This window comes from Eleginops maclovinus, chromosome 5 (assembly GCF_036324505.1).
Source record: "Eleginops maclovinus isolate JMC-PN-2008 ecotype Puerto Natales chromosome 5, JC_Emac_rtc_rv5, whole genome shotgun sequence".
In the NCBI taxonomy this organism is placed as follows: domain Eukaryota; kingdom Metazoa; phylum Chordata; class Actinopteri; order Perciformes; family Eleginopidae; genus Eleginops; species Eleginops maclovinus.
The window spans coordinates 18,269,122-18,296,934 of NC_086353.1; the positions used below are offsets into that span (position 1 = coordinate 18,269,122).

Sequence of the window (27,813 nt, forward strand, 5' to 3'; positions counted from 1 at the left end):
CACAAGTTATCTTAACACTTCTACATGTCATCAACAGTCTAAATCATATTTATAAGACATTCTATAACAATGACAATAGGTCACAAAATAGTAAGAGGAAAAAAACAAAACTGTTAAAAGGGGAACAGGGTTTAAGGTAAATTGTTGATTAGATATCAGGCCAAACTTGAAAAACCTGATCAAAATTGTTCAGTTAAGTAAAAACACACACTCAGTGCTGTTTCACCATTTTATTCATCTTAACACCAACCTCATTCAGAAGATAATAAAGCCTTAATAATCAGGCTTTCATACATTCCCCGTTTGAGCTGCACACATCTTAGACTTACAAGTAAAAATAGAGACAGAGCATATTATGCTGTATATTTACTGTATACAAATATTACATTATATTGATTGCCCTTACATGATTTAACAGAAGAAAAAGGTAATAGGTTCAAGAATATATTTTCCCCAAGCTCAGATAATTACACTTACTGCAGCAGATCAGGACAGAAATATTAACAACAAATGACACCAAACGTTCTTCTTTTTCTTAAGGGCAGTGCATCCAGATTACAGAGTAGGATCAAACAGAGAGAAGAGCCAACAAACCAACACAAATCAAGAAGCAGTGTGTGTGTGTGTGGAGTATGAGTCACCAGCAGGACAAACTTTAACAATATGTCCCTCTGCTCGGCTCCTGAACATCCAACTAACACACTGAATGCTGATGAGCATGTTGCCCTGACAACATGCCCAGCCTCAGAGGCCATGAGGTTACTGGAGTGGGGTGATGTGGTAGGTGTGTGTGTGTGAGTGTGTGTTTGAGGGGACATGGGGTTAAAGGTTTTAGAGTGAAAGAAAGGGCTGTTCAGCTGCAGTTTTGGTTTAAGTGTTAAAACATTCATTCACATTCAAAGAGGAACCCGGGTTTATATCAGAGCTACGTGTTCATATTCAGTATAACTTCATTCTGTTGCAGGACCAAACTGCTGGTTTTAGCCCATTTATTACAAGCCACAGATAATTATCATCACAGCTCAATATAAGTGAAAAAACATGTTGCTGTGTTTAAGAGGTGTGAATTACTTTTGCTGTCTAAACAGTTTAGGTCAAAACAACTCCCTGCTGATAATATGTTGTTTCTTTGTATTTATACAAGTACATTCAGTGTCTGTTTTTCATTGTCATTCTGACATAACAAGACATTTGAAGCCTTGGGTTTTAAAACATTGCTGTTTGGCTATTTAACTATTCGGTTTCAGAAAGCCATTGATTTCCATGAACACATTATCTCTAACTGATTTTTATGCGACTGCAATGGAATAAACGCAAACACATGCCTGACTGTAGGGAAAATATATCAACTCTGAAAGTGTGTTGCATAAAATCATTTGTCAGGAAAAACGTTGACAGTAGTTAAGGAGATAAAAGTTGCCCCCACACTGCTATCGTCCTTTAAGATGGCATTAAACAAAATGCCATCATCATGTGACTTAAGGCAGTCAACTGTCCCCCCACCGCCCCGTCCGTCTAATATCCACTAATCAAAAGCATAACGAAGCATTCACTAAGCGTCAGACGACATCCTCTCCTGACAGATTCAAATAAAAATGGGGGGAAGGGGTGTTACATAAAAATCAACAGAGACTATGGAGGGCCTATCAGTTCAACTTTAACCAGGATTATTTGCTAATGGGTGGAGGCAGTGGGTGGATTACAGTAAACACATGATTCCTGCGGTGTCACGTGACCGAAAAAAACTATTAGTGGAGTTAACAGATATCCACTCTGAAGAGTCTAATAAAAACATACAGTTAGTTTAAAGTAGTCCGCTACATCCTGGCTGAATGCGCTCAGCGTGGATCAACAGTTAGCAAGTTGTCAAACACACCGAGGAAACATCTGTCCAGGGAATTTATAGCAGATATGAGACATTTTAACATCTAGTGTTGTTGTGGCAATATTATTAATTTCCAGGTGTCTGCATTTATCACACATCTCATAAAGTTTTACAGGGTTCATCTGAATTTTGGTACAAATAAGTGTAAAGTAGAAAGGAATGACAAGGATGCCTATGACAGGGATGTCTGGGGCAACAGAAATAGATATGAGCAATAACCCAGTCTCACCGACACATATTGGATGTGTGCAGACTATTCAGCAGCCACTGTGCTGCCACTGGAGAGCTCAGTTGGACTGTTCAGTAAACTGCTGACGCAGCAGCTGTTAATTATTTTGTAATAGGTGGCATAATGGGCTTACATAACATTGTTTAATAGTTTGAAGAAAATCCAAGCAGAGCGGACTATTACTTGCGACTCTAAATAATCTTTGAATTAATGCAAAGGAATTTGTGGGAAGACAGTGAAGAAGAAGACAACGAAGAACAATCAGCTGATGATGATGAAGATGAAGATGAAGAAGAAGAAGAAGAAGAAGAAGAAGAAGAAGAAGAAGAAGATGAATATATTCTTTTGCAGAGCTAAGCTTTCACCACATTCATGGTGCATTGCTAACACCCCCCTCTCCCCAGCCCTAAAGGCGACTCTACGTCTGATCTATTCGTCTCCTTGGTGACACAAACACTAATCCCTCATTATGGGATGTAGGCTGCGGCGCCCCGAAGCCCCGTTTTTTTATTCCCATATCACACCACTCCAAATGGAGCAGATTACTGTAATCTGGGAACACTGGAGCAGACAGATTAGATTAAGCTCATTACACACATAAAATATGGGAAAAGGGGTTAAGAACACCTCAGTTTGTTGGTTAAACACACGTCAGAACACAAACACACACACACACACCTTTTTTGGTCATCTGTGGACACCAATATACTCTCTGGGGCTGCAGCCAAATGTAAAAATCTGATGACATATCTCTTTATTGACAATTTTTTAGCCGAAAAATGAGATTAACAGGGCACAGGTAATGTCTGTAAAGCCGTGCTTTACAAGCAGCTTTCTTTAGAGTTTAAGTGCAAATAATCCTCCTATCCCTTAACTGATGACACATTTTAATGCTTGCTTTAATTTCTGTGTCCCTTTGTAGGTACAGATTAGTTTGTAATTTCCGTTGCAGGCGTCTAACCACAAGGGACACAAATGATATGATTAATTTTGCCAGTTGATTCATGCAGTTGTCAAGGACATGAGCAGCATAGAATCATGCTAAAGGTGCTGTAATACCCGCTGTAGTGTTTGTATAGGAGTGTGAATGAGAGCGATGAAGTAACAGTACTCCAGCCAAGCCTCCACTCCCTTACTCTCCTCTCATCCCGTGCGTTTCCTTTTCAGGGATTCCAGCTGAAGCAGAGAGAGAGGAGGGAATTACAGTGTACATCACATTCATGATGATAAACGTTTCTTTGTATTGACAGTATCTAGATGAAGTCATGGTTTTGCAATTCACATGTTAATCTCAGGCCTTTGTGCCCTAGTCTTGAAGTCTAGTACTAAACGTAGAGTTTAAAGTCGATAACAAGTCATTATGTGCTTTTCACTAATTCTGAGCTGCTGGTTTTGAATACTGTCATTCTTTGTGTTGACCACCACATAGCTTTGGTACAGGAACAACGTTATCGTAGGTATGATTTTTTCGCACTCACTCGGAAAGGTAACTCAATAGTGCTCTTCTGCATCTTAATAATAATAATAATAATAATAATAATAATAATAATAATAATAATAATAATACTACATGTTATTTATATAGCGCTTTTCTTAGTGTTTAAAGCGCTTTACAAGCAAGTAAAGAAAAATAACAAAATGTAAAGTGCTAAGCTAGGTGGAATGGGATGGGGCGAGGGGTCAGAGGATTAGGAGTTGAAGGCAAGAGTGAGAGGGTGAGTTTTGAGGGCTTTTTTTGAATGACGTGAGAGTGTTGACAGATTGGACATGACTGGGGAGGGAGTTCCAGAGTGAGGGAGCGAAGGCCCTGACTTAATCTTGACTTAAAGCTATCTATATTGGTTCAAATGTGGATCTGGGAAATTAAGTATTAAAACATTCTAAATAATCTTTGGGTTTTGGGGGTATATCTAAGTCTGAATCCAGTTACACGTTTGTTTTGGTTTTGTCAAATCGAGTCTAAAATTATGAAATTAAAGACTAGGTAATACTAATCCAATCCCCACCTCTGGTTTAAAGCAACCCTTACCTCATTCTCGACCATCTTCAGCCGGCCAAGTGCGTCCTTGGCAGCGTCCTGTATAAGAGAAGGAAAAAAATGAATACAAATCACACAATAAGATCCACCATGTACACACACACACACACACACACACACACACACACACACACACACACACACACACACACACACACACACACACACACACACACACACACACACACACACACACACACACACACACACACACACACACACACACACACACACACACACACACACACACACAAAGGTGTACTCACCCTGTTGCCTTGGCTGGAGTATTTCTTCACAGACTCCGCGTACCCTTGGACGGAGCGCCGCAGCACATTTTCATACTCTGCACAAGGTAGAGGGAAATGTGGGTGTTTGAGGAGTCATATACTAACACATGTCAGAAAAGGAGTAACACATATGTATTCTGTGTGTGTGTGTGTGTGTCTGTGTGTGTGTTACCGGTGAGTAGATTAGAAGAGCCTCGCTCCAGCTGGGCTTTCTGCCACTGCAGTCTGTGTGTGAGCTCCTTGTGTTGATGGACGAGGTCGGATGGGGGATCCCGTCGTGCCTTCCGGTACTCTCCAATCTGAGGGACAGGCGTAATGATTAGCATGACTTTTTGCGACTTGGGGCCGTGGCAACCACACGCATACACGAACACACACACATACCTTTCTCTCCAGCCGCTCCCTGTCGTAGCTGAGGATGCTGAAGCTGTGAAGTTTGTACTGCGGCGGAGAGTTGCTGGGCTGACTGCTCCTGCTGCTCGCTTCATGTCTGGGTTTGGAGCGAGGAGATGGAGCCTGATTCGAACACACATACACACTGAGGCTTCACTATCAATTTATTTCTGTGCCAATGGGGTAAGCTTGTGTTATTCCATGTATAGGCCTTGCTATATGTTTACATAAAATAAATCAAAGGGCAGCAGCTCCTATCCTGAGGTTTAAAGCTGTCGCACCTTGAAAGCTGCTCCACAAGTTTGTTTTTTTCCTCCAAATGAAGCACACATTTGAACTGAATTCCTATATAATCAGCAAAAAAGGGGTAACAACGAAAAGCAACGAAACCCTAGATTTAAAATAGCCCAAGGGGAATGCTAAAAGAATGAAAACTATGTAGAAAACAGGATTGGATAATTAGTTTGTTTCATGTATTCATTTAAGGCTTCAATTTCCTTCCACAGTGCACACACACACACACACACACAGGTCAGTGGGAAACTCACCCGCTCCTTTTGTCTCTCTGGAGGAGAAAGGGAAGACACAGGATCGAGAACCAGCCACTTCTCCGTCACCGGCTGCAGATCGACTCCTGATAAAGGCTCTCTGATCTTCACCCTCACCTCCAGCTTGCCACCTGTAGCTTTACGTCCATCCATCACCTACGACAACACATACACGCACTGTTGAGATCCACCTGGTGTGTACATCGGCTTTTGTGTTAGCTGGAGATCAACGCTCACCTCTATAATCTCTCTGAGGTCACAGTGGTTTTCTAGAGCCTCTAACTTCAGATGAGCAGTGCCTATAACTTTGTCCGTCTTAAACAGGCCTCTGTAGAGATAGAGACAAAAACACAACATGACAATTACAGGATGCATTATCATGTGAAATAGGGTGCTGCCTATATTGCCAGCAAGTGGTGTTTTTTTTACCCCCTGTGGACGATTTCAAACTTGATTCCTTTGGACTGGACAACTCGTTTGAAGCCTCGGTGAGTGCGGTTGATGTTGAGTTTGAAAGTCTCTTTAAACTCCGGGCTGTTAGTGCTCTTTACTGTGCCCGTTTTGTCCCTCTGAGCCTCCTCCTGCACACATATCAAACAACTGAATGCATTAAAACACATCAAGAAACAGAGGGAAATGCCCATACTTTGAGTGAGGGAGGAAGATTCTTACGGCACTGGGAAAAGGAAACTCAAACTTCACACTGGCATCCAGGTCGTTGGATGAGACACCTGAAGGCAGAGAGGGAGGGGTAAGGGAGCATGCATTTGATACATTACTGCCGGGTTAATGCAGAGGGTTGGATCTGGCTGCAGTACCTGTTGGAGCGGGGAGGTTGATGCCTTTGATGATGTACAGTATCAGGTCATTGAGTGTCAGGCTGGAGTGGACCCTAAACAACAGAAACAAGAGTAAGGATCACTCATTAACAGCACCAAGAGTGACAGAAAACAAGCAGTCAGCAGCACTGAAAGCCAACAAATCCTGACTGTTGAATGAGTCACTGCCAGGGGCTGCTAGCTGTTAGCTCGGTGTGATACTGGAGCAGAGCCAGAGTGAGTCACAGTAACTCAATTTGACTCATCTACCTCTGTAGTCAGGGACAAATAAATAAAAAGAGTTCCAAATTAAACATCAATTCAGTTTTAAAGCTTCTACTAAAAATATATATTTACAATTCCTTAAAAGAACAATGTAATAGGAATACAGATGACCCGATGATCTACTGACTGTTACATTTGAACTTCTTTCAGGGATATTCAAGAATAAAATTGCTGGTATCCTTTGGCTGTCACAAAGACTGGGGGGGTTAGGGGGGGGATCACTAAACTCAGATGCAAAGCAGCCTGATCATTACATGCAAGTTAAAGAAGTTATGGTTTAGCGCAGAATCTCACAAACATGCACTCCAAAAAGTGTTTTACAAGAGTACCACATGGTTTTTATTTTTAGTTTAGTAATGAACAAACTCCAGTTTTTATTGGATGATCATGCTAAAGGGAAAAATCATTCTGTGGTTTACATGAGTGTGTGTACTCAACCGGAGGGCAATAACAGAGAGAGATGGGAAGTAACTAAGTTCTGTACTAAAGTACTTTCAGATACATGTATTTTACTTTCCATTTTCTGCTACTTTGTACTTTTACTCCACTACATTTAATACCTTTAGCTACTTTACAGATTTGGATTAATGATGTGAAATATCACCAACCCTTAAATCAGACTTTAGTTACACCTGGAGTAAATCCACAAGCTACCCTGCAGTATACAAAGTCATTGAAACTAGCTGCACCTTTACCAGCTTTGAAAACACTTAATTATAATCAAAACATAATATATATTATTCTGAAATGGGCCAATCTGCATAATGACTACTTTTACTTTTGGTTCTTTAAGTATATTTTGATGCCAATACTGTGGTACTTTTACTTGAGTAGCATTTTGAATGCAGGAGTTTTACTTGTAACAGAGTATTCCTACACTCTGGTAATTCTACTTTTACTTTAGTACAATATCTAATAATAGCTAAGGAATTTCACTCAAAGCCAAAAGAAGTCAGGGGATCACCAAAGTGGTTATGAGTCTTAAACAGACCAGATTTAAACTCTTTCTGTTCTTGTTGAGAACATTCAAAGAAAATACAAATGTTTGGAATATGATTATCAATTATGACTCATTATCTTTGAGTGTATTTGCCGACTCACTTGACAGTGTTTAAGGTCCTCTCCTCTGTGCGGCACTTGGGGACCGGCTGGCCCTTGGCGTGGGCGTTCTTCAATATCTCGATGTACTTCATACACTCCTCAACTAGCTTCTCAAACCTGACGAGAGACAAAGACATGTTCATATAAAGTCTCAAATACTTGAATTGTCACAGGTCACAGACAGAAATGAAAACAAACAAATCTATTTGCTATAACAGACACATGTGTTCCTGCACTTTAGGAGCATGAACCATGGAGAAGAAATGTTCTGTCCTTTTGCATATCTGAGGAAAAATAAGCAATAATAAATGTTCAGGAATGCTTGTTGTTTGGTGGTTAAATGTATGTTAAAAATCAGTGAGAAATATCAGTGAGGACAACATGAAAAATATGCAGCGTGACATGAAAGTTAAACAGCACCGTCTGTGTTGCTACAGTGACAGCACACACCGCAACTGTGATGAAGTGCTTGGTTAAATTAATGTGTTAGTCCATCAGTAGAAGACAACTTAAATATATACTAATCTCAAAAATCATTTTGCATGTTAATGTAACACATTTACTTCTCAAATGTGAGGAAATTACTTGATTTGTTTTGCTTTTATTATAATAGAATATAACAATTATCTAGGTATGTTTGCACAGGATTAGCAAATGGAAGAGTTTGGGACATAAGTAGTAAATTATGAAGAAATTCTTAATTTCATGTATCATTTAAAAAAGATACTTAGCCATCAAATATAATGCTTTTGGAAGCTCCCTTTGTTTCTTGTTAAAAACTATTTGCATCACAGCTAGATGCATGTATTTCTAGATGGAGCATTGCCTTTTCATTGTGTACCAAACGAAAACACCATGTACAAGGGGAAACCTTGAGATTTGAAGAAGATTGGGGGTTGGGGAGAAGTCCCTATTGTAGCTTTTGTTTTCAGGTTTTGATTGCTAATGGCTTTCCTGTGTGCATCCAATGTATCAGTGTAATGTTTTTTGGACATTGTTTTTGTAACTTTTTCTTTATATCGTCTTTTTTATGCCAATTTCACAGCAGGGTGGACATGCAGGGATGTTGTCTGTTCCCTCCCTTTAACCCTCCCAGTGTAAAAAAGTAGTTGTTGGACCTGTTGGGACGGCGGGATGGGTGGGCTGGTTGTGTGTGTGTCATACAGTATATGGGGTAGCGTGTGGGAACGCGGGCTGATTGATTATTATATGTGGCTGTGGCAGCGGGGTGTGGTTAGGGCGCCGGCTGCTGGAGTGGTAGGAGTGGCTCAGCCGGAGGCCAGACAGCTGATCAGGATCAGGTAATCAGTACCTGATTAAAGTCATGGTCGTAACCTGGTTCTGGTCTGTTGCAGTAGACGGGGCCTTAGTGAGGACTGTTTCCCCTCGCCCGCAGGACGAGAGCCACTACCCGCCGGTACCATTGCAAAAGTACTGTTCTGTAATAAAGATTTCATTGTGTTTCAAAGTACCGAGTGGTCCTTCCATCATTGGGAACGTAGGTGTGAGCCCGAACGCTCACAGTGGCCTGTTACTCAAATATTTAATTACAACTTTAACCATAAATAGCATTGTGAATGGACACAAACATTACTTTAACCTCAGAAAATAACAGGTTTTAAATTCCATCATGGCTGCGGTGATGTGTTAGAACATACATATATAAGCGGCAGCCCCCTAGCATAGTCCATTGGAGAAACAGGGTAAACAATGTTTATTTAATGGAGAAAATGACAGCAAGACTTCAGCTGAAAGCAGATAAGTTTGAAGAAAGATGGTCCCCATTAATAAAGGCAACACCTCTAACAGCACCTCTTTATTTATTTTCTTTGCATTGGTTCTCACTAACAAAACGGTTTTGTTGAAGGGGGGATGATAATGTCTGTAATGTGTTGATTATTTTTGTACAATATGAAAATTCATAACATCAGGAAATTGTATGTCCTTTTGGTGTCCAAGGAGGACATGAATGATTATCACTGATGTACAATGGGTGCAGCTATGTAAGCATCTCCATGTATTCTATTTATATGTTATGTTTGTAAAAAAAATAAAGTAAATCAAAAACAAAAACATACAAATATACAACTAAAGGAATGAGTCTTACTTCAGAGCTTCGGCCACATTGCCCAGCAGTATGAGCTGTTGAGAGTATCCCAGACATTTCTGTAGTTCCAGATAAAGTAAAAGAAAGAAGTTGGGGTGGTGAAAACAAAAGAAAACAATACAACGTTATAATAAAGAACAATGGTGACTTTAAAAGCTGCACAAATAGATGAAAAAATCTTCATGACAAGGATGATATCAACGTCAGTAAACACCTGATAAAAAGCTAAGTTTAGGTGCTTTTTTGTTAAAATGTTTATAAAAGCAGAAGGGAGAGACATGCCCTGACCTCATGCTGCTTCTTTAAAAGGTCCATGAGGCCATGGTACTGCTCACTGGAGCGGGGAGAGAGAGGGGAGGTGCGGGAGCGACCCAGAGAGTAGTCGTCCTCGCTGACTGGAGCACTGGGAATCTGTCAGGAAGAGAGGGTCAACAGTTAGTGTGGCGCGAAATAAAACAAAATCTGTCCAGCAGAAGTAGAAGTAAGATCGAAGCTTGTGCGATATTCTGCAGACGGAGAGGAAGACAAACTAACAGAGGCACAAGCTTAATATTCTTGGTGATATTACACTGAGAGAAATACAAGGCACAGGTTTCAAATAAAAGTCAGGCAAAATGAAAGAAAGTCATACGGGAGACAAATATGCAATATGAATAGTGGAAAGCCTCTGAAAATATGCAGATAAACTCGCACAGGTGCAGACACAAACACACAAAGGGTGAGAAGAAAGGTGTTTTGATTTCACCCCGTGCTTCCTTCCTCCTGTCTTCTATTTCTGGCTGATTCTGTGTTCACACTCCTCACACTGTTTCTCCCGTGACGACACGTCCGACACAATATTTTGATCTGTTTCCTCTCATATGGCATCAATTTGCACGTAAGATTATATGTATGACCTTAGTGATATCGACGGGCAGGCCTGATTTTGCAGCAGTGATCATGGGGTCCAGTCCCTTGGCATGGCGGAGGTGCTGCGCTGCTCCCGTCATGTCCTGCAAACAGTCACATGGCAGCAGATGTGTCAATCAAACACACCAGGTGTTCACAGCTCCAAAGAGCAACAACACCAGACTGTGATGAACACATCTACACAAAATGCAAAAAGGACTGGGAATTTATGTGAAGAAAAGAAAAGAAAAAAAAAGTTACCTTCATCTGTTTGGAGCGCAGAGCTGCACGCAAAAAAGCCTGTCGCCTTAGCAACAGGAAATCCACTTGCTGCTGGGCTGCAGGGATAATTAAGAGACAAAAAAAGTGAAACTCTGCCTCGTGTAACACTCAAACACTTTGTGTGACACATTTTTTACATGCAGGCAGGCATCTGGGTATACGCGCACACTCACCTTTAGTCCCCAGTTTTGGGGCTGAGGAGCCTCCAGGGGGCTGAGGAGCCGGGGACTTTGCTTTCTGTGCAGGCGGACGCACTGCAGGCTGCGGGGAAAGGAAACAACATGGTCGTCAGAGGAATGCAATCAAACGTGCATACAGATGATTGTGTGCTAAAAATGAAACTTTGTTTCGTCAGTTTCAACTGATACACATCTGCTTCCCATCCGGAATATAATTCATTTTAAGGTTCTTGTTATCACGCAGAGAGCCCTGCAAGGACAAACACCTGAGTACCTATGTGCCCTTCTCCATCCTTACATCGCCAGTGGGTCACTTTCGACAAGGGCCTGGCTGTCCCTCGCTCTCGGTTGAAAACTAAAAAAGTGACCGTGCCTTTGAAGTAGTGGCTCCAACTCTATGAAACTCTCTCAGGCAGTATACGTTTGCCTTAAATCCAAAGCATTTTTTTTACATGAAGAAAAAAAGAAGAAAAAAACCCAAAACATTAAACATCTAATCAAATGAGGAGCAATAATAGTTTGATAAATATATATATATATAATAATATGAAAAAATCTGAAAACTCTAAGTAGTATATTAGAGAACTTAAATGAACTTAAATAAGATAATGATATAAAAACATATAATAATACCAACATTTTACACTTAACTGTGATAACTAACATTAACTTGATACATGAGGCAGGAGGTGCAGCAGAGACGGCACAGAAGCTGGCATGGCAAACAATAAAACATTACTAGCTTTGGTTTAAAGGCAACCAATCAGGTGTGTTGGCTGCACAATAACAACCTGACCATTTGGTAGAGCATTTATTTATTTTACTTTTTTATTTTTACCTTGGCAGCCTCTCTTGGTCCATCCTCTTCTTCATCTTCTGCGTCTGTGTCCTGATTAGCTATTTTCATAGCCGTTTCCAGGACACCCAGGAAGTTCTGCTGACCCCCCTCTGAGCCCTGAAGTGGCGGACAGCCTAGAAAAGCAAACACACACATGACTTACTGTCACTGTAGAGTACATAGAGACACACCCCTCAAAACACACCTGGAGAAAGTTACCTGGTGGCACAGGAAGATCTGACAAGCTGACAGGGCGGCCAGCTTTGTGAGCTCTGATGGCATCCTGGTATTGCTGTTAAGAAAAGAAGAGATGATAGATAACTAAAAAGTAATTCATGGTTGGATCACTTTTTAACATGTACTGGTATTGTATAGGGGAAACGGGTTGCCAGTGCATTCCTGGTCCTGACATGTTTTGTATTTTAAAATAAGTATTAATATTAGTCCTAAACTAGAAAAAGAAAATGCTGTATATGAAAACTAGCTCTAGCGATATCTAACAACTACTGCTAATGCAAAAAGAGCAATAGCTGTACAGGTTACATCCATGTATGGTATTTTATTTGAGTCTTTATAAAAGGCATAATTATTTTTTAGGGCTACTAATTAACATTATAATTAAGCTACCAATTTTATAGATTGATTATTTGGTTACATTTCCATCGCTGTTCATCAGAGTCCAAGGTGTGTTGATGTCTCAACATGCTCTGTAGGTCAGTCCAAACCACAAACTTCTTCCCTTCACTGTGATATTTGTCAGAGATAAGCAGGAAATCTCCGTAGTGGAGAAGCTGAAAACAGCATTTTCTGTCTTTTAACAATTAGATTTGTTTTTATGTTAAATATTATGTGCATACCCTTTTCGAAAAGTGTTTTATGTACACTTCCCATCCCCTTCTGATTCATCGACTAGTAAAATAATTGTTACAGCTCTAATATTTACTTTTTAAAATATTTATAAAGCTGCTGAATAAAATTGATTGTAGCCAAACTAAATAGTGTTGTTTTGAGCATACATGGACAATAAAGTGTCCTATCTTATATTGCAAGTGCAAAAACGTGCAAATGTTACATTCCTACACGAGTTAAACTATATATATTCATATCAACACCACGGTTTCCCGCAGCACTTTACAGCTTAGGCGGCTGCCTAAGCAATGCACGCCTGCCGCCTTAACTAAGGTCTTCCAAAAAAAAAAAGAAATATGAGCGATATTCGCCGTGTTACTCTGTCCTGTTTTATCTCATTCCACACCGTGACCAACGCCAGCCTCTCTTCTCTGCAGAACGCATCAAAAAAAGTAATAATAAAGAAAACCGTGTCATGAATTGGAAAAACCAAAAATTGCGGGCTTCTTCATGCGACGAAGCAGGCCTAACTCACCCTGCACGCCTTCTCTCTCTCTCTCTCTCTCACACTCGCCCTCTCTCCCCCAACAGCCCACCACCTTAACTGACTAATTTTCTGCGGGAAACCCTGAATACATTACTGACAAAAGCATTACTCACAAATATGCTTCTGCTCCTACAAAAGCATTATACTTGCTAAACAACACATTTTGGTCCTATCAGTCATGTTCTTTTTTAATCGATTAACCGTGCCTCAGCCTAGTCTAATTGAATCAGAAGTCAATTGAAGTCACAATTTATTAGCCAATCATCAGAGAACAAGACAGCCTTTACGGCAGGTTATTCTGGTAGCTGAAATGAGCAACAGCAGTCATCAGAGGGAAAGCAACGTGTATATTTCCAGTTAAAATAAAGTGAGTCACACACCAGCTATTCAGGGAAATGAGAAAATACACATCCAAATGACAGCAGAGCCAGGAATACAACGCGCATCATAATGAGCAGTATCTTTGAGAAGTGTACATCAATATGTAATCTGTATTGGATTCAGCTGAACTCTTTCTTTAAGAGGAATAAAATAACAACAATGTATTAAAGGACTCGGTGTGTACCTTGACGATGCGCTGGTGCATGCGAGCCTTGCGATCGTCTCCTTTGCTCTTGGCTCCCTCTGCTGCTGACTTGTAAATGTCCATCCTCTGCTGCAGGGCTTCCCCCAAACTGCTGGGAGCAGGGAGATCTTTGCAGTACACACAGACACATACACACTTTATTATTTTCATTTAACAGGGATTATTTTTTATCATCTGAAGGATTATGGCTAGTGGAGTCTTACCGGCAGTGGCCACCTGGGTTGGTGCAGGTGCAGCGGGTGCAGCGGGGGCAGCAGGTTTAAAGGAAGATTGAGGAGGAGGAGGTGCACTTTGAGCTGCCAGTACGTCTTCTACAGATGATCAGACAACAGTGGAGGGGTGGAGAAGGGTTATTATTAATATCATAACCATTACTTAATCAGGAAAGCACAATATAAAAAGTAATAACAATCAAGCGGCACACAAGCATGTACTACTAACACAAACACAAATAATCACAGACAACTCTAAAAAACGTCCAAAATGTAAAACCATTTAAAAAAAGGTGCACATTTCTAAAAAGCAGTCTTCCCAATTCAGTGTCTACCAAAGGGGGTATCAATAGTTAAGCAGTGCCATTCATTAACAAAATTAAGAAGTAAAGGTGAAGTAGTCTTCTTGTATTTAGTAAAGACACAACTGTAAACTGCATCAAGTTGTGTTTGAACGGCATCAATTTTATATACATATACAAGTCCATTTCTGTAGCATTATGTATGGATGTCAGAAAGATGCAGGACAGAGCTATGGGTTCCTAGGAATAAAACAGACACTTTTGGACCCAAATAGGAAGAAATAGGATGACAATAACACATGTTTTGTCTCATCAGTATTCAGTACAAGTTTGAGGTTATATAGTGATGTCTGAAGAACATTAAAGGCAAAAAGGTTAGAGAGTGATCATCCAAACCTGGAAAATGCGAGCAAAATGAATAGTGTAGCAGTTGAAAAACACTCCTTTAGAGTGGTTAAACTGACCAGGAGGAGGCGGTAGTGAGCTCAGGTCTACTGGTTCAGCTCGGTCCAGAGATTCCACCAGCACATCCATCTTCTGCAGAAAGAAATATAAACTGTATTAGTCTTTTTCTATACACAAACAAAAAGAGCATGTTATAGCATTGACATTGGTCTTGTTACCTTGGCAGTGTGGTAGTGCTGTTTCGCCAGGCCTATGTCACCGGCCTGTTTGGCGTGTATGGCAGCGATCTTATACTCCCTCTGTCTGGACAGCACTGCCTGTTTCAGCTCTGAAGGGAGGGAAAGCATACATATGTGTCTGTGCCTGTGTCAAAGTAAGAGATAAGTAAATCTAAAACAAAAAAATGGTTGGTCTCACAGGGACATTAGTTTGGGCGAAACAGCAACAGCAAGAAATTAGAAATATGGGTTTACGAATGTAGTAGTAGTAGTATAGTCAAAAAATACATGTCCCAATTGACAGTAAGTAAAGCTAAAGAAATGTCAGTCAGTTAACAGTTATTGAGGATATGTAAGCAAAGCCATTGATCAACAACTCATTTTAACCAATAATCATTCAATTATTTTATGCTGATGATATTTACATACTTATTTAAGAATTTTTTTTAGTGGAACAATTCAGGTTAGCAAACTTCCTTTAAATTCACTTGTAGTTGTAATTAAATATCATTTTTATTTAGTTTTTATTCCTCTCTTAACCCTTATTTTGCGTGTTTTCGTTATACACTTTTTATTTTGATTTATTTATTATGTTTTATGTTACATTTTGATGTTTTCGTTCTTAAAATCTTGACTGTGTACATCATTTGATGTAGTAATGTAAAGCACTTTGTAATTGTGTTTATAAAAGAGCTTTTCGAATAAAGTGTATTATGATTAGGATTATTATTACGTCCACAGGAGACTCTGAATGTGTTTACCTGAGTGCTGTGTGTTCGGCTGGCAGGGGGTGAGGGGAGAGATGGCAGGTGTTCCCGGGGTTATGGCAGCATTATGCTTTTGTGGCACGGTCAGATGCAGCGGCTTTGCATTAGGAGCTGCAGGCGCCGCCTCCCTCAGAGGTTTCTGATTGGCGGGAGGAGAGGGTATCAGCGCAGGCTCCGGCATTTCTCGTTCTTTGATCGGTTCAGACTCTGCTGTGGTGTTGGACTTTCCTCCGAGAGCAACTGGAGGCGGGATCTCCTCCTCATTGACAGGCTTTCCTTTCTTCACAGATATCAACATGGATTGCAATGTCTAGGGTTGAAGAAGAAAAACGTTGCAAACACGTTTTTTAACATTATAATTAATATTTCATTATTTATTTTCCAGTTTACCTTTAAACCACGGTCATATCTTCGGACTTTGCTTGTCTCCCCTGCAGTCTTGGCATTAGCGATGGCTGTCTTATACATTTCAACGCGCTCCAATAGACAAGACTCTAACCCAGTTGCACCGCTGGGAGCAGCAGGAGGAGACGGGCGGGAGGTGACGCCTGCTTTGGGAGCAGTCGGTGTGACGGCAGGAGGGGTCGGAGCAGGAGTCTGAACCTCATCATCCTCTAAAACCTCATTCAGTTCTGCCTATGGACAGAAGCAAAGGTGTTCATACAATTAACAAAATCCAGATATATAAAGCAAATGAAAAAGATTATGAATTCAAGTAACAGATCATTTTTATAATCAGATCATTATTTCACTATTTAGCCATCATTTAGTCTTTGACCTACCATGCCCATTACATTTCATTTGTATTATCATACAGTACATGACAAAGAAAAGCTGCAAAATCGGCACATTGGAGAAACTGGAGCCAATGATTGCCATTTTTGATTGACTGTCCCTGTCAATCTATTAAAAGAAAATTATATTATAAACTAATCAATGACTCCACAAATGGTTTCAGCTCTTAAAGGGACAACAAGAATTTAGGTGTGTTACCAGCAGGTCTTCATCATCATCCAAATCTTCACCATCCATGTCATCATCATCCAGGTCTTTCATACAAAGAGCTGCCATTCGCTCTATATCGGCCATGGGAACAGGAGCTGTACGTACACAAATACATCACAATCAGCACTTAATCATATATATAAAAAAGTACTCGCACAGGTATTAGAGAAGAGAGACAACTGTATTTCACAATGGAACATTTTAACAAATTAAAATCAGTGAAAGATTCTCACTCACCCCTGCCATCCCCTTTCTTCCCTTGTGTTTTCCCTCCACCTCCTCCCACCAGATTCAGCAGTTCTGCTTCCAGATCTTCATCATTTCCGTCATCATCCATCCCTCCATCCGGGGACAGGTCAAGGAGCAGCCCCATCTGAGAAACAGCAGGACAGACAGGCATAAAGAAAGGGACACTGCTTCTGACTCATACCTGTTGTTGACACAATAGCAGTAGAAATAATTCACACATCTCACTATCAGACATGACTGGCTTTACCTGTTTGGCTCGTGCTGCCCCTTGACCCCGGGGAGGGGGGTTTCGACTGCGACTCATCGGACTGTTACCACCTTAAATGTTAAGAGAGGTTCATTTAGTTCAGATGATGGAAACAAGGAGTTGGACATGTGAACAAATGACAGTATCCAACGCTAGTGCAGCTCTGCAGAGTGGGCACCGACGTTAAAAGCAGGCACTTAGGGCTATAATTCAAACAGTTCCCACTGTCCTGTATCGAGTTATATGCTCGAATTAGCTCAAAGCTAGCACAACATACACTAAATGTTCAGCTAATGAATGTAAAGGCACGCTGTTTACCTTGATAGTTTCACGGATCGTAGTGTTTACAGCCAGTCAGGTCGGTTATTTTTCGAAAACTGCTCGGAAACGATAGGAGAAAAGACAAGAGAGCATATAAAAGCAGACCAGTGTAATTTAACGTGAAGCTCGAGCTGTCAAAACAAGAACAGTGAACTCTGGAATTTACTTCCTACAATTACGTCTCCCATGGAAACGCACATCGAGCTTTACGGCCGGACAAAACACACCCATTACTGACGTAAAACACCCCCGTGACGTTAAACCCAAAGATGCTCTGAAACTTAACTGCGCACACCTCAAGCTTTAGGTGGGTTGTTGTGTGACTGTTGGAAAAATATATAACGCAACATTTTGTCAATTTCATCCGATAGTAATTCACTTAAAATAACTTATATAGATTTTTGAACCGCAGCAAATACACTTAATAACGTGACGAAAGTCATATCTCCACATTTCTTTATTCAGTTACTTGGTTGTTGTTAGCTAGCTGCCTTTACTACATTAATTACTGTTAGCTGGCTATAAGCTAATCATCAACATACAATCGTAACAATGGGAAATGATTGATATTACGTTAAAGATATTTTTTATAAATGCTATTATGTCTTTATTTGTTTGTCTTTATTTTTATTCTTAAGGAAAAGGAGATGACCAAAGGAAAAGCAAAGACCAACGGGAGTGGTAAAGCAGATGATATTATAATGTGCTACTGTCAAACAGAAATAATATATTATTATTAAGTGTCATCATTAAGGTCTGTCATACCAAAAAAATCATCTTTTTTTTTTAAACCGTTTTAATAAAAAAATAGATAAGTGATGTGCTTCTGGTAAAAGGATTTTATAAAATAATTTTAATATATTTTACATGTTTTAAATACCGTTATTTTGACACTTAAGAAAAAGTTCTACTTGATATATATAATAGCTTCATTTTACCATGAAATGCCAAGTTTAGGCTAAGTCTTAATCAGGTACAATGATTCTTTTAATTGAGTTGGTCCTCATGTGCCCAGTAAGCTCAGCTCCACTGCAGCCTCGGTCCCTCAGGTCGAGGAAGAGGGAATGTCCAAGTGATGAAATCTCAGAAACCAACGATGTCCAGGCTTCTCGCCATCAGCAGGTAATTACGGTAATTCAAACAGAACTCACAGTTACATATTATCATGCCAATTTCTTCACATGAAGTCTGTTTTTATTTTAAGGAGACTGAAGGTAGTAACTCAGCAGTAGATGCCACAGTGCTACAGTCCCACCCGACCCCTGTTCAGGAATCTACTAGAATTTCCACAGAACAGCATGAGGCAACAGGACACTCTGCTCTCACCAAACAAGACCATGACACAGAAGAAAAACATTCAGAAGCAACACATGTGGAGGTTGAAGCTTTTGCAGAGCAAGAAGAGACGGCAGTCCCCAATCCCAACAATGGTTCTAAGCCGGAGGACTTTCAAATAAATGCTGTTAATGAAGGCAACAGTGTTCGAAAGTACCAGGAGGAAATGACTGCAGAGGAATGTAACAGATCCCCATCACAAACATGCACCGATCAACTCAAGGTCTTCTGTGCAATTTCTGAAGAGGGTGATAAAGCTGCTTTGGATGAGCAAATGGTTGCAAAGGAGAATTCTCAATGTGATTCAGAGAAAAAACAAGAAGTCATCAAAGAAAAACCCAAGGAAATCACGAAGGAGGCAGCAGCGGGGTTGCCAGCCAAAAAGAAGCGAAGGATGGGTATGTGTGGTCTGACAGAGAGGGAGCGAAGTCACTTTTTGCACACACAAAAAAATGGGAATCAAGGACAGGAGAGAGTCGAGATAAAGACTTGTAATATCACAGCTGACCTTGTGGCTCAGGAAGAGATGATATCTTCTTCCTCCTTATCATCCCCACCATCCATCCCAGCAGGCAGTGTCGCAGAGCAGGACGAGCCAGATATAAAACTTGAGTCTAGTCACTGCGGAGGGGAAGACAGGTCAGAATACAATAGTGAAGAATACAAACAACATGTAGAATATCTTACAGTTTGAGTTTCTGTTTTATTTGAACATTTTCACGACAACGGCCATTGTTGGAAGAAGTAGAGTTTGTCATTAAAGTAATGATTTAATGCAAAAAGGGCAGACAATTAAGTTTCTTTGCTTCAGATTTGGAGATTTCTTGGTTTTCTATGTTCAACATCACCTTAAAATAAAGACTTTGGTTTTTGGATGGACAAATCAAGACATAAAAGACATCACCTTGGGCTTAAAAAAGATGTATATTTTTCACTCATTATATAGACCAAACGATAAAGCAAATCAGCAGATCAATTCATAGTGAACTCAAAAGCAAAGTGTGTCCCTTCTGTGTAATGCAGCTTAATTTAGATTAACATCTGTACTCTATTGTGTAAGAAGAAATGTACACTGCTTGAGAAATAAGTTTAAAAAAAAGTTAAAATCACTGAATATCACACATCAAGAATAATTGTGATTTTTTTTTTTTAACACACAGGGCGGAAACAGAAGTCCACATTGCTGCCACTACCTCAGACGGGACCAGTGCTGTGTGTGATCCAATGGGACAGAGTGGTGAGGTTGAAGGAGTCATAGCGCCTGATCCAGAGCAAACCGGTGACCCAAAGTCAGACCCACCACCAACAGAGGAGGAAAAGGAAGAGCTTTTGGGGAATCCAGATCAGCAGGAACCTGATGGAAGCACGGCTGGGATTGTGGATGAAAATCCTCTGGAACACATAAAAGACCGGGAAGATGGGTCAGCAGAAGACCGACGTCCTGCCATCACTTTGTACTCTAGTCCAACTCAAAACGAGGAGGCTGAGAACGGGGATGCAATGGAGGCTGCTGTCCTGCTGGAGAATAGTGAGACCAGGACAAGCAAGAACAAAGAGGAGCTGACTGGTGGTGATGGGGACGGAGCGGAGGCGAGTGCTGGGGACGGAGCTGGGGCAGGTGCTTCACCCACAGACCCCAGGTCAGGAGGATTGAGCACTGTGGAGCTCTGCGAGGCTGCAGCGCTGCCCGGTGGCTCATTGATGAAAGACAGCGTGAGTGATGGAACAAACTTACAAAGTGTAATTTACATGAAGCTCGTCAATCAAATATTTGTCATTGTGATTTAAGCAAATAGTTTTTGTCTCAACACATAATCGTGCGGCTTCTATGATTAAGACAAAAGAACATTAATTATGAGTCAGAGCTGAAACTATTAAAGAATGTATCAAACAGACAACTGATCTAAAAACACAATTCAATTGTTGTTTTATTCCTTTACCTTATATTGTTTTTTTTAGAGAAAATAACAAATACTAAAGGGTTTAAGTTTCTAAAATGTGAAGATTGCTTTTCTAAATATATTACCTTTGTGTTTTAGTGCAAAACACTGTAGCTTTGAATATTCTGTGCAAAAGCAAGCTTTTAAACTTGTTGACACAATCTGTTTTGACTAAAAACACACTAGTATCACTAAATAGATAAAAACTGAAAGTTATTTTTTACTTTCTTACTATAGACAGACACGGCTAATTATTTTTGTGATTGTGATAAGGAAAACGTTGCTGGATCCTCTTCTAACGCTGAGCCACTTCAGACCTCGGACACCACAGACCCGTTTGGTTCTGGGTACCTGGATTATGTTACAGACTCGCAGCTGAACACTATCGTTCTGAGGTAAGGAAGAAGGGGAAACGTTAAATCCTACAAGCAACCTGAGAGTGGTGTAAAGAAAGGGGCAGTCGAGAAAAAAAGAGGAAACAAACTCAGGGTTTAGCTCAGTAGAGGATTGGGAAACTCAGTGGGTTTTTGCTTCTACTGTGAAAAAAAAGAACTTACAAATTGACAGGTTATTACAAAGAGAAAAAGACTTTGACACCTGAAATAATATAAACAAGGGCAGAAGAAAATATAACATTTGGACCAAATCTGATTAATGTAATAATGTTATGTCTACATGTTTGTTCTTTTGTAAAATAATAAACAATGTTTAAGATTTGTCTTGTTCATAGATAGATTCATAGAAAGCCTGACAGTTTAGTTACACTTTTAGTTGTATACATCCAACTTCTCTCCATCCAGTGAGGTGGAGGTGATGGAGGAAGATGTTGGTCCTCCAGACCATGAAGATGCTACAGACCTGATCTGTGGGCTCATCAGAGAACTCTCCTCTCTAAAGTAAGTAAAGCCTTTATTTTCTGTTCAATCAAATACTGTATACCATTCTTTCTCCTTTATGGACCCTTTTGTATTGCTCTAATCAGAGGTGGGAGAAGTACTCACATCTTGTAGTTGAGTAAAAGTAGAAGTAGCAGAGTGGAGGAATACTCTGTTAGAATCAAAAGTCCTGCGTTCAAAATGTGACTCAAGCAAAAGTACAAAAGTATTATCCTCTAAAGAGACCTAAAGTAAAAGTATTCAATATGCAAATTGGCCCATTAAAGAATAATATAAATGAAAATACTCAAGTAAAGTACAAGTCTCTCAAAATAGTACTTAAGTACTTTACTTGAGTAAATGTAATTAGTTACTTTACACCACTGGCTCTAACTTGCCGTTGCATTCATCTACTGCTCCTCTCTTCCCTTTTGGACTTTTGACTCATAACACCATTGGTCAGTTCTCTTCCCCCCTCCCACCTCATCTGTGCTCTTATTGGCTGGATGGGGACATCAGGTTTCAGCAATAGACTGCATGGCACCATCCAGTCAGGCTTTGAAGATGGTGTAATGAGGGAATAAAATCTAGAAAAGTCAAACCGATATACTATGGGTTTAGTGGTAGGGCAAATACAATTTAAAGACACAGATTGTAAACAAAATAAATTCTACCTGAGGAAATGAGGTGGTCCGGGTCAGAGCTATATAGATACTAAGAGTTGCGACACTCTTTGATGTGCCGCCAGGGCAGTCACTTGGTTCATGTAAGCCCGGATATTTCCAAACAAACGCTGCGCTGTCATGTTATTCTATCGGACTGACAGCAGCGATTGCGTTATTGAATGGTAAATATTAAAGAAAACACACACCTAAACAGTTGTTCAGCTGTTATTGCATATTTGTTAATGTCAGTTTTGCATTTGGAGAGGCAGGGTGACAACGGAAAGCTGTGTATTACTTAGATTAGTTTTACTTTTTTGGGGGGAAAAGCTTAGTTATCATGGGTCGCACTACTGGCTTTAGTAGTTCTAACTTAACTTTTCCTTTCCATATCATTCATCTGATGATAGACGTCTCATGATTTTCATTTTAACGTAACTGGGCTGTTTTATTGATTCGTGATTTTGGTTATAAATTCCGATTCAACCATTAGCCCACCATCGTGGTAGCGCTAAGAGGTTTGCCGTGGTCCGTTCAGCATTCGCCTAGCTCAGTTATTCTGATGAAAGTGACCACCCCCAGGACCTCAACACGAACATGATCATGTTAAGACTAAGAATATCATTTTAACATTAAGCTATACACATATTATCAAAACAATAAAAACAAATTTACGGTTGTTTGTTTTGGGTCTATAGGTAAGTGCAGTCATCAAGATTTTTCTTAGCTGTAAGTCAAAGTCAAAGTCCACTTTATTGTCAAAGTTTCCACATGTTTTATACATACAGAAAATTGCAATACTGTTTCTGGCAGTCCCACAGTGCAAATATAAACAAGAACATATAACATAAAAAGATAAGAACCTTGAAACAAGGGGGAGTAAAAAGGGGTATACAAAAGAAAAACTAAGTAATATATTCATATATTAGACATAATATATGTATATATATAAATAATACAGAGCCTTGGGGGGCCCCGTGCTCAGTGTTAGTGTGTTCGATGTGTTGTTGTTGACCCAGACAGCTTGTGGTCTCTCTGTGAGGAAGTCCAGCAACCAGTTGCACAGAGAGAGGCTGAGGCCCCGGTCTGTAAGTTACGCACAAGCTGCTGGGAGATGATGGTGTTGAATGCTGAGCTGAAGTCTATGAATAGCATTCTGACGTAGGAGTTCTTAGTGTCCAGGTGTGTGAGGGCTGGGTGTATAGCGGAGGTCATTGCATCCTCTGTGGACCGTTTAGCTCGGTAGGCAAACTGACACGGGTCCAGGGAGGGAGGAAGAGTGGATTTGATCTGCTTCATGACCAATTTAACAACAAAACTAAAGGTGGGATATGGTGGGGCAAAGTCAGGAGCAAGAAGAACAATTGTGAGAACAACACCAAAAGAACGAGCAATAAAGTAGAGCTAGGGGTTTGGTCATGAACTCTGACCTCTTACTAATCCAAGTCAGAGGGACATTAGTGGTTGGGGGGAAGTCTCTGTGATTTTCAATGATGTCTGAGTTCTGATGGCTATTGGTTACACAACTAACATTTTAATAGATCAGGTCATACCATAGTTGGATGTGCAGCATTTGGATGCTCTAATCGCTCCGAGAAGGGGTTCCATATGTATGGCTTCCTTAAGGACGTCAAGGGCCAGTTGTGACAGGTCTTATAGTGGAGGATCTGATGAGGCAGCTCCGAAGCAATGAATATGCCTCTGCCTGACATCAGGACCATTCAGAGGAGGATGCAGCATGTCAAACTAGAGCCAGGAGTGTTGGGGGAGGTGTTTGACATGCTGAGGCTGAATGCAGATGGCATGAGTGAAATGGAGAAGAAATGTGTGCTCACCTTGCATGAGATGTCCATCACCCCCAGCATCAAGTTGCATCTGGGAACAGTGAGGCTGTTTGGCAACACAACCCTACCTGGCCACAAAGGCCAGGCCACTCATGCCTTAGTGTTCATGCTGGCTGGTGCTACTACACGGTGGAAACAGGTTGTGGCTTACCATTACAGTGGTAACAGTGGTAATTCTACTGATGGTGCAATGTACCGGCCCATAATACTCAGCATTTTCTTTTTTCTTTTTTCAATATTTTTTAAGGGGCTTTTTGCCTTTAATAGGACAGGACAGTAGAGAGTGACAGGAAAGTGGGAGAGAGAGTCGGGGTGGGATCCGGAAAGGACCACGGGTCGGGAATCGAACCCGGGTCGCCAGCTTGCGGTGCAGGTGCCCCAGCCAGTCGCGCCACGGCCGAGGCCAATACTCACCATTTTGAAAACAGCGGCCTCTATAGGGCTTCACGTGGTAAACATCACCACAGACATGGGGAGCCCCAATAGGGCTATGTGGAAGTCATTTGGGGAGACCTATGCCAAGCCGTGGATAGCACATCCTGTGGAGCCAGACCAGCGCCTCTACTTCATGGCTGACGTTCTACACGTGGTGAAGAAATGGAAGAGTGCCTTGGTCAATGGTCACATCATCACCATACCACAGGATGTGGTGGACAAGGAAAAGCTGCCATCCAGTGTGGCGTCTGTTGGCCCCTTGAAAGATCTGGTGTCATACCAAGAGGGCATGGCCCTAAATCTGGCACCCAAGTTGTCTAGAGGCGTCCTGGAGCCTAGCCATTTTGAGAAGATGAAGGTCTGTTCAGCGATGCCCCTCTTCAGCAAGTCAACGAGTGCTGCCCTGAGGTACATGGTGACGGAGGAGCACAAACCAGAGTCCTACCTTGTGGTTTTTGGAGAAGGTGGACCACTGGTTTGACCTCATGTCATCGCGCAACACTGTTACTGCCCTAAGTCATTTCAAGATGGAGGAGTATGATAAGGCCATCAGCTTCCTCCGGGACTTCATCCATCTGTTTCGGGGACGGAAGATCGGTCCCAAGGGCAGCTGGAAACCAGTCCATACAGGACTGGTGATGGCCACAACAACAATCCTGGAGGTCCAGCATGGCCTGTTGAGACAAGGGCTCAAATTTGTTCTCACAAGCAGCTTCACTGCCTGGAAAACACATTTCCGTCCATTCGTCTGAGGAACTCTGTCCCGACACCCCTGGAGTTCCAATATGCACTGCGCGCTGTCACCGTTGTTCCTATCGCCAGTGCATACTGGCAGTTACCTGGAGGATGGATCAGACCACTTGGCAGACTTCCTGGACATGCAGAACAGCAGCTGCAGTCCTCCTGAGGTTCTGAGATTGGAGCAGCTGGTAGACCTTACAACACCACCTGACATCACCAAAACCGAGTCCTGTGTGCTATACTACCTGGCAGGATACATTGTGAAAAGGGTCATCAGCTTCTCACTTTGTGAGAAATGCCAGTGTGCACTAGTCAGCAATGGTGAAAATGAGAGCGCTGTTCTGCTGGAATTAAAAGAATTTAAAAGGGGGCACTTTACCGTCCATCTGATGAGGTTTTCCCCTTGTTCAGAACGTGGAGCAGCTGTTCCGTGTGAGGACAACTGATGTCCTCATGGAGTCCTCAAATGCAGTGGCACAGCTAGAACAAGAGGCCATGTTACTGGACAGCAACCTTCCCTCATGCCATGATCTGAAAAAAAAAACCTCACGACATACGTCAGGCTGAGGTTAAGGATTGCTTCAAAGGTTATCATGGCTGAGAGGAAGGGTAAACATAAAGGATGTCTTGGCAGCAAGAGTCAGAGTAAAAAGGCAAAGAAGACCCAACAGAAAGAACAGACTACTGCACCAAAGGTCATAACATCTAGGCCACTGCCAAACACCTTACTCGTTGCCATGGATGTACTTGGCATCTCCATTCCAGGTCCACCGTCAGCAGCCCCCAGCCTCCTCTTTCTCATCAGCTACCAGCCGCCACCAGCTTCCGCCACAATCACCAGCCTCTGCCACAAGCAGCCGCCGTTCACCACCAGCAGCAGCCGCCGTTCACCACCAGCAGCAGCCGCCGTTCACCACCAGCAGCAGCCGCCGTTCACCACCAGCAGCAGCCGCCGTTCACCACCAGCAGCAGCTGCCGTTCACCGCCAGCAGCAGCCGTCTTGGTTGATATGAGGCTGAACAAAGTGTTTATTTGGTTAAATTAAACTAGTTAACATTAAACTAGTATATACATTACAATACAAAGTTTCCTCACAGTAAATGAGTATCTGAGATATATCACGGGAACCTTGAGTGTTCACGCTTCGTTCATGAGTTGACATCCCTTAAACTAACTTCACCAATCAAGTTAACACGGAACAGTACAAAAAACGTAGTACAGTAAGTACTGTCAACATAACGAAAAGTTAGTATATCCCAAAATTCAATGACATATTAAATGAAATATTAATCACAAACGCCACCTTATGTCTACTAGTGCTAGCAGTTAATCTTATATCATACGCAAAGCCAACTAACGATGGCTGACACGGTCAGGTTCAGCAAAATAAATTAACCCCCCCCTGATAATCAATCCAAATCCTGCTTGTTAGTTACCAAACATAATTAATATAAAAGTCACTAACGAGTCATTACCGAACTCTTACCTTCACCGCTGGCGAAGTCGCACTAGCTAACTAGCAGGCAATGCTTGGAAATTGGTTGTAACAACCAAGATAAAATATAGATAATTAAGCTGTGCATATAAAAATGAAGACCAGTATAAGCATCATAAAGGGCCTGTGATACAATATAAACAGTTGTTAATTCAAAAGAGGTCAATATTTCAGCAACTTACCTCTGGAACTAATCGACGCGCCGCAAAGTAAGTGAACGGGGTCCAACGCCCAAATGCCAATGTTTGGAACTATCTCGATGTCCATACCCCGGAAGTAAGCGCCGCCATCTTTTACAACGGAGGTCTATGGGAGTGTCGCAACTCTTAGTATCTATATAGCTCTGGTCCGGGTGACTGACTTTTTAATGATCCAATAGGAAATAAGCAATAATTGTAGTTCCTTTTTTACCCTTTTTCCTGTACGTCATCTTTACTGAACATCTTCAACCTGCCTGAATGTGTCCTACTTGTGGTCAAATGTGTAAAGAATACTGAAGTTATTGCCGCCATTAAATCAATATTTGATCTCTGGTTGCTTTCAAGTCGTAAGGTGATGGCCACTCACAGAGATCTGGAGAACCTGCGGCGTGGCAATAAACCTTCCAGAAGCTCCACACGTTGAGAAGAAGATTTTCATTGTTGACCCGATGTTTTTTGAGTAATGAAGGCGTTCGAGTGTACAAATGTTTGTGTATCTCCGTTTACAGTCTGTTTTGTGTCACTGACAGCTGGATTGTTGTGTTTAAAGTCTTAGTTCTTCCCAAAATAAAGTTGGATGTTGTGCATTTTTTCGTTTCTGTTTCCTAGTGATTTTATTTTTTGTTTTAAGAAGTAGAAAATGAAAATCATGCCATTTTTTAAGTTTAGTTAATAACTTATTGACCATGATAAAGAAAAA

At 41.2% G+C, this 27,813-nt stretch overlaps 2 protein-coding genes across 5 annotated transcripts; one reads left to right on the top strand and one right to left on the bottom strand.

The window, feature by feature from the left end:
• Positions 1-215: 215 nt before the first annotated feature.
• cc2d1a (coiled-coil and C2 domain containing 1A) lies at positions 216-19,505 on the bottom strand. Its single transcript, XM_063883913.1, has 29 exons — positions 19,430-19,505; positions 17,584-17,642; positions 17,266-17,336; positions 17,007-17,142; positions 16,758-16,864; positions 16,155-16,400; positions 15,759-16,074; positions 14,998-15,107; positions 14,839-14,911; positions 14,064-14,171; positions 13,840-13,967; positions 12,098-12,170; positions 11,879-12,012; positions 11,035-11,122; positions 10,841-10,917; positions 10,588-10,683; positions 9,980-10,102; positions 9,692-9,750; positions 7,585-7,701; positions 6,199-6,272; positions 6,053-6,111; positions 5,810-5,961; positions 5,618-5,708; positions 5,381-5,536; positions 4,824-4,955; positions 4,612-4,738; positions 4,419-4,495; positions 4,144-4,191; positions 216-3,290 (listed from the first exon to the last, which is right to left on the bottom strand). Exons 3-29 carry the CDS (start codon positions 17,320-17,322, stop codon positions 3,258-3,260), a joined length of 2,997 nt encoding a protein of 998 aa, XP_063739983.1. The 5' UTR covers positions 17,323-17,336; positions 17,584-17,642; positions 19,430-19,505; the 3' UTR covers positions 216-3,257.
• Positions 17,842-27,680, top strand: LOC134864719 (break repair meiotic recombinase recruitment factor 1-like). Of its 4 annotated transcripts, XM_063883917.1 has the most exons (8): positions 17,842-17,893; positions 18,225-18,267; positions 18,602-18,708; positions 18,791-19,319; positions 20,082-20,661; positions 21,135-21,256; positions 21,662-21,757; positions 27,459-27,680. In XM_063883917.1, exons 5-8 carry the CDS (start codon positions 20,146-20,148, stop codon positions 27,535-27,537), a joined length of 813 nt encoding a protein of 270 aa, XP_063739987.1. In that variant the 5' UTR covers positions 17,842-17,893; positions 18,225-18,267; positions 18,602-18,708; positions 18,791-19,319; positions 20,082-20,145; the 3' UTR covers positions 27,538-27,680. The 4 variants fall into 4 exon arrangements, with proteins under 4 accessions (XP_063739987.1, XP_063739988.1, XP_063739985.1 ...); XM_063883918.1 differs by lacking the exons at positions 17,842-17,893; positions 18,225-18,267 and having other exon boundaries at positions 18,509-18,708; XM_063883915.1 differs by lacking the exons at positions 17,842-17,893; positions 18,225-18,267; positions 18,602-18,708; positions 18,791-19,319 and adding an exon at positions 19,350-19,560.
• Positions 27,681-27,813: the final 133 nt, after the last annotated feature.